This window comes from Mustela putorius, unplaced genomic scaffold, assembly GCF_011764305.1.
Source record: "Mustela putorius furo isolate JIRA1106 unplaced genomic scaffold, ASM1176430v1.1 tig00003853_pilon_pilon_pilon, whole genome shotgun sequence".
In the NCBI taxonomy this organism is placed as follows: Eukaryota; Metazoa; Chordata; class Mammalia; order Carnivora; family Mustelidae; genus Mustela; species Mustela putorius.
Window position 1 is genome coordinate 33,371,277 of NW_025422005.1, and position 5,928 is coordinate 33,377,204.

At 54.0% G+C, this 5,928-nt stretch overlaps 1 protein-coding gene across 4 annotated transcripts; it reads right to left on the bottom strand.

Annotated features, from left to right (window-relative positions):
• Positions 1-872: 872 nt before the first annotated feature.
• On the bottom strand, positions 873-4,810 carry CUNH1orf210 (chromosome unknown C1orf210 homolog). 4 transcript variants are annotated; one of them, XM_013044887.2, is made up of 4 exons: positions 4,445-4,506; positions 3,297-3,327; positions 2,182-2,298; positions 873-2,053 (listed from the first exon to the last, which is right to left on the bottom strand). In XM_013044887.2, the coding sequence occupies exons 3-4, from the start codon at positions 2,198-2,200 to the stop codon at positions 1,734-1,736; spliced, it is 339 nt and encodes a 112-aa protein (XP_012900341.1). In that variant the 5' UTR covers positions 2,201-2,298; positions 3,297-3,327; positions 4,445-4,506; the 3' UTR covers positions 873-1,733. The 4 variants fall into 4 exon arrangements, with proteins under 4 accessions (XP_012900341.1, XP_044920287.1, XP_044920288.1 ...); XM_045064352.1 differs by having other exon boundaries at positions 3,254-3,327; positions 4,445-4,497; XM_045064353.1 differs by lacking the exons at positions 3,297-3,327; positions 4,445-4,506 and adding an exon at positions 4,539-4,810.
• Positions 4,811-5,928: the final 1,118 nt, after the last annotated feature.

Here is a 5,928-nt window from a genome sequence, read left to right on the forward strand (position 1 = left end):
CAAAAGGATACATGTACCCCTATGTTTATTGCAGCGTTATTTACAATAGCCAAATTACGGAAGCAGCCCCAGTGTCCATCAACAGATGAATGGAGAAGGAAGAAGTGGTACACACAGACACATACACACACACAGACACACACACACACAGACACACACACACACACAGGAATACTACTCAGCTCTAAAAAAGAATGAAATCTTGCCATTTGCAATGACATGGATAGATCTAGAGAGTATAATGCTAAGCAAAATAAGTCAGAGAAAGACAAACAGCATAGGATTTCACCCATACGTGGAATTTATCAAATGAACAAATGGGAAAAAAAGAGAAACCAAGAAACAACCCTTAACTACAGAGAGCAAACTGATGGTTACGGGGGCAGGGCGGGGCAAGGGGACGGGGGAACTAGGGGGTGGGGATTAAGAGTACACTTGTCATGATGAGCACCAGGTAATGTATGGAATTGTTGAATATCACACACACACACACACACACACACACAACTGCCTCCTTTGCCCCAATCTCCCCACCAGCAAGGATGTACCTGCCTTCCTCCTCTTGATCAACTGTTGATAAAGTCTCCCACATCTGACTCCCTCCCTCGCTTTTTTTTTTTTTTTTTAAGATTTTATTTATTTATTTGACAGAGGGAGCGAGGTCACGGGTAGGCAGAGAGGCAGGCAGAGAGGGGGCGGGGGAAGCAGGCTCCCTGCTGAGCAGAGGGCCCGATGTGGGGCTGGATCCCAGGACCCTGAGATCATGACCTGAGGGGAAGGTGGAGGCTTAAACCACTGAGCCAGCCAGGTGCCCCGACAAGGAACACTTTACCCGCAAGTCCCAATTCAGGAAAATAAAAAATCAGTGACTCTTTTTTACTTTCATTTAAAATGAAAATCAATTTATTACTACCTGTGAAAAATGTCATGTAACCATGTAGATTACTCACTTCATTGAAAAAAATTCAGTAGGAAGGTTGGCACACTGGTTTTCACCCGCTCAACTGTTATCATTCCAGCACACCAGAAATGCTGGCAGGTAGACGGGCCAGAGGGGCTCTGTTGGCCAGGGATTTTCATCACTGTCAAAGAGGATTTCTTTTTAATAGTTATTTATTTATTTGAGAGAGAGGGAGAGAGAGCACAGGCGCACTGTGAAAGCGGGGTGGGGGAGGGCAGAGAGGGACAGACGGAGAAAGAGAATCCTCAGCAGGGAGCCCGGTGTAGGGCTCAATCCCAGGACCCTGAGATCATGACCTGAGCCGAAATCAAGAGCCAGCCGCTCCACCAAGTGAGTCCCCCTCCGGGTGCCCTCTGTCACAGAGGATTTGAGAGAACAGAAGGGCAGTGTAGGCCCGGGAGAGCATGTGAGGAAAAAGCGCATGGAAAAACACCATGTGGGAGAACAGAAATAACAAATAATTCGTTTAGTAGGGAGTGAAGTTGGGAAAGGCAAGAAAGGGAATCAAGAGGTTGAAAGAGGCCTTATTTCCCAGGTCAGGCCCTTGTGGTTGTCCTGAGAACAGCAGGGAGCCATTGAGGGTTACAGAGCAAGAGAAGGTTTGTCACTTTAGTAGCCAGTGTCAGGGTAAGAAGGGATGCTCTACCCCTGGTTCGCCCTGAAGCCCTAGATACCTCTGTCCCTGAGCCTCACGGTCCTCGTGGAGTCTCCATTATCCTTACATTGTCAGGTATGGGCACGGGGTTAGGGTGGGGTGTCCGGAGATGGGGACTCAGAAGGATAAGTTGTCCCTGCTACCCTCGGTCCCCAGCCCGCCAACCCCGGGCTGAATGTAATTGTCCTCGATGAAGCCATCATCATCCTCTTCGGCCACCTCCGGGCAGATCCCCTTCCCTGTCCTGGGCAGCGGGCGGTGCTGGTAGCTGGCACGGTATTTGCGGCAGACGTGGCATTTGGCAGCAAGTGCGATGAGGAGAGAGAGGACCACGGCCCCCAGCACAACCCCTACCAGCACGGGCCATGCCCGGGCCCCAGTGCCCACTTCAGGGGACATGGACGATGCTGTTGGGAGCTCTGAGGGCTCCACAGTGGCTGCAGAGGAAGGGACAGCATTATGGATGGGGACCCCAGCTGGGTTCCCTGGGGAAACCGAAAGGTGTGGGGCGGGGTCCTTCTCCCAACCTCTCCCCACTGCCCTGGCCTCCTTCCCACTCACTCACTTTGGTTTGTCTCACGCATGGAGGGGCCTCAAGACACCGGTGAGCCTCGGCTTCTGCCAGAAAAGATCGAGCTCCAAGGAAACCCCCAGATGCCAGGCAGCCCCAGAGGCCAGAGTCCTAGAACATACACACACAAGAGGGTGTCCGGGGAGCACAGGTGCTCGTTCTCAGGCAGACACACAGCCATGTGAGGGCACTGCACAATCTCTGGACACCGGACAGTTGGCCGCAACCAGCTGTGCACAAAAAAGAGAAAGAGCTGCACACCTAGAAATTGGCTCTCTGTAAGGGAAAGCTGCAGGGTCCGGCTCTGCAAGCCTCAGAAAAAAATCAATGCGGGAACTTACTCAATGTTACGTCTGATTCAAGCTCCGGACAATGTGCTCACAGAACCCTGTAAATGTGGGTATAAACAGGATCCCCTCTCTGTAGATGAGGAGTCTGAGGCCCAGAAGGGTGAACTAACTCAGTCAATGTCCCAGGACTTGAACCCAGGTCTCTGAAACCAAGGTCCAGAGTCCAGTTTGCTATACCACTTGGATGGGAAAGGGGGGCAGAGGCGGTTCTGGCTCCCAGGGGTTGGACAACAGCAATTGCTTAGAGCTGATGAACCAAAGTAGAGACCACATGTGGAGGAGAGTGCCAGTCCCTGCCCAGTCAGGGGACCCCACTCCTCAGTCAGGAGCTCCTGCTACCCAACCTTGACCCTCTTAGCTCTTCAGACACATCCCTTGTCCATTGGCCTCCATTTGCCCCCAAGGGAGGCAGTATTCAGGGAGTAGCCAAATGCAGATCACCTGGATCAGGAAATGATCCAGATAAGAACTACTAGGGCTATTATATATTAACTTGTAATTAAATAAATGTTTTAAAATAAGGAAAAAAAAAAGAACTACTAGGGCTGGGGAGGAGCGAGAGGAGGAGCACCTGAATTAAGGGAGGATCTGGAGGAAGATCACCTAGGCCTGGGAACACTCAGCAGGAGGAGCACCTGAGTCAGAGGAATGTCTGAGGGAGCAACACCTGAATCTGAGGAGTATCTAGAGGAAGAGCACCTAGGTTAGGGAAGTACCTGTCAGAGGAACAGCTAGGGCTGCAGATTATCAGAGGAGTACCTGGGGAGGAGTATCCAAGCCAGGAAAGCACCTAGGAGAGTAGCGTCTAGTTTAGGGGAGTACCTCCCATGTTTTTTAATAACCTTCCTGAAACACTCCCTCGTCTCCTCCAACCTGTCACCAAGACTCATGAGTTCTTCTTGGAACTAAACATCTCTGGAATGGCTCTGCCCCTCCCCTGCACCCCACCGCCACTGCCCTAGTCCAAGCCACCTTCATCTACGGGACCTCCTAATCCATCTTGCCCTGCCTCCAGTCCATTCCCCGGAGGCATGAGCCTTAAAGCCCAAATCTGACCCCATCACTCCCCAACTCTTAAACATCCTTCTACCGTTCCCCAAGCCCTCGGGGCTACATGAAGATTCTCAGCCTTTTCTCCCAGGCTCCAGAATCCAGCACATGGCCCTTGGGCCAAACTAGCCCTCTTGTCCACAGTTCCCTCCCCCATGCTATACACACACACACACACACACACCTCACCTCCCTCTTGTTGCCCAGCCATCCCATCCCTCCAGGCCAAATCAGACCACACCCTCCTGTGAGACTGTCCCAGGACCCCCTTGGAGGACCCCTTCCCTGCCCTACGCAGTCAACTACCCAGCAGAAGTGGCCAGTTACTAGATGGGCAGCTGCCTGGGGCCAAGGACCAGTCTGGTTCATGGGTGGCCTGGTGCTAACGGAGAGTTGGTGCTCAGCTAGTGGAGAGCTGATGCTCAGCTGCTCAGTGCGGGTAAGAGAAGAAGAAGGGGGAGCTGGAGAGTGAAGCGGGGCGTCAGGAAGGAGGGCTCAATCACTCATTCTCTCACTGGGTGCCTATTCTGGGCCCCACCATAGGCACTGGATCTTCAGGAAATCAGATTTTAAATGGAAATGAATTGTATTCAAATGGATATCTCTAAAATTTCACTCCTACTCTTTTCCTGCCTGCCCTGCCCCTGTGACTCCTTCTCAAGGACACACACACCCCCACAGGCTGTCACCCTACCCCACATGTCACATCTCTTCCTTCCACAAACACACAGTCTCTGATCTCACAGACGTACACACTCCACCCTGGTTTGGGGCTCCTTTTAAAACTCCCAGGAGCCCTCAGAGATCTGTGGGATCCCCCTCCCAGGCCCCCCAAAGTCTTCCCCTCTGCTCCCCACCTGTAGGAACTGTGCAGAGTCCAAGGAGGAAGCTTCCGGCTGGGACGGGCAGAACGCGGACAGGTGGGTGGGCCGGAGCTGCCACCTGACTCACCTGGCGACGCGGCCGGCAGGCGGGGCCTAATCCTCAGGTGAGGGCGGAGGGCCAGGCTGCAGGAGAAGCCTCCAATCCGGAGGTTTACTCTTCTGGCTCGGCTTTTGCAGGGAACCTTCTGGCTCAGGCCCCACCCCCACCCTCTGCGCCCGGTGAGAAGTCGGGGGAGGGGGAGGCGTGTTCCTGGGATCCAGAGGGGGCGTTCAACAGGCTCTGGAAGGAGCAGGCAGGCAGGCATCTCAGCGGAGCGACTGCTCAGGTCGACGGCCCCATAAGCTAGTGTGTTTCCCATGACCTGTACAAAGTCTAGAGTGGAAGGGGGAGTTTTGCAGGCCCGGTAAGGCAGTGGGACGGAACTGGAGGGGAGAGGGAGGGAGTTCCTCCCTGCAAACCCACAGGCACCGAGGACACTCAGAATGGCCTGCAAAAATGTTTGTGAGCAGACGCTGGGGGGCTGGGGGTAGGGGGTGCGGAATGTTGAGGTCAATGGAAAATGTACCGGTGCCCTTGGGGTTTACTTGTGTGCCTAGGTGTGCATCAGGATAGAGGCTTCTAGCCCTGTCATCTGGATCTGGATCTCGAGGATCCTGGGAGCCCACAGAGCCAGCTCTGAACCTTTCCCTCTTGCCTTCCTCCTCATCCCCAGACCTAGCGCCTTCTTGTCCTTTAAGACCTAGCTCAGAGTCCCCTTCCCGAGCATTAGATCTGGGCAGACTAGTCCTGCCTTCTCCCAGCAAGCCCCACTTTCTTGCCCAGGGCACCCTGGGTGCTGCCTCCCAGGAGCTTTCCTGGTGCTCCACCGCCCTCCGCCACCACCCATCCCCCGTCCTGATCCTGACAGCAGGGTTCCTGGCCCCTGACACTGGGCAGATTCTCAATAAATATTGAAAGGAGGAAGAGTACAAACGAGGAAGTCCCAGGGAACCACGGGGCACAGCCAGAGCAAGGGCTGCCCCTAGGGTGTGTCAGTGGGACCCCGGGACAACCAAGTGGAGGTCAGTTCCTGCAGGACTTTGAATATCTTAGCTTGGAGTTGAATTCCTGCTGCCAGTGGCCCCTTCTAGAACTCTCCTGCCTGGTCCGTCATCTGCCTGGGCACACTGCGCCAGCCACACCAGACTGTTCTCTAGTCCTCCGACCCATACGGTCTTCCCCGCCAGGCTTTGCTTGGGCTCTTTCTGGGACCCCAACCCCGCCCTCCAGCCCCTACCCCTACGCGTCATCTCCCACCTGGCTGATTAATTTTTTTTTAAGATTTTATTTATTTATTGGACAGAGAGAGATCCCAAGTAGGCAGAGAGGCAGGCAGAGAGAGAAAGGAGGAAGCAGGCTCCACGCTGAGCAGAGGGCTCGATGCGGGGACTCGATCCCAGGACCCTGAGATCATGAC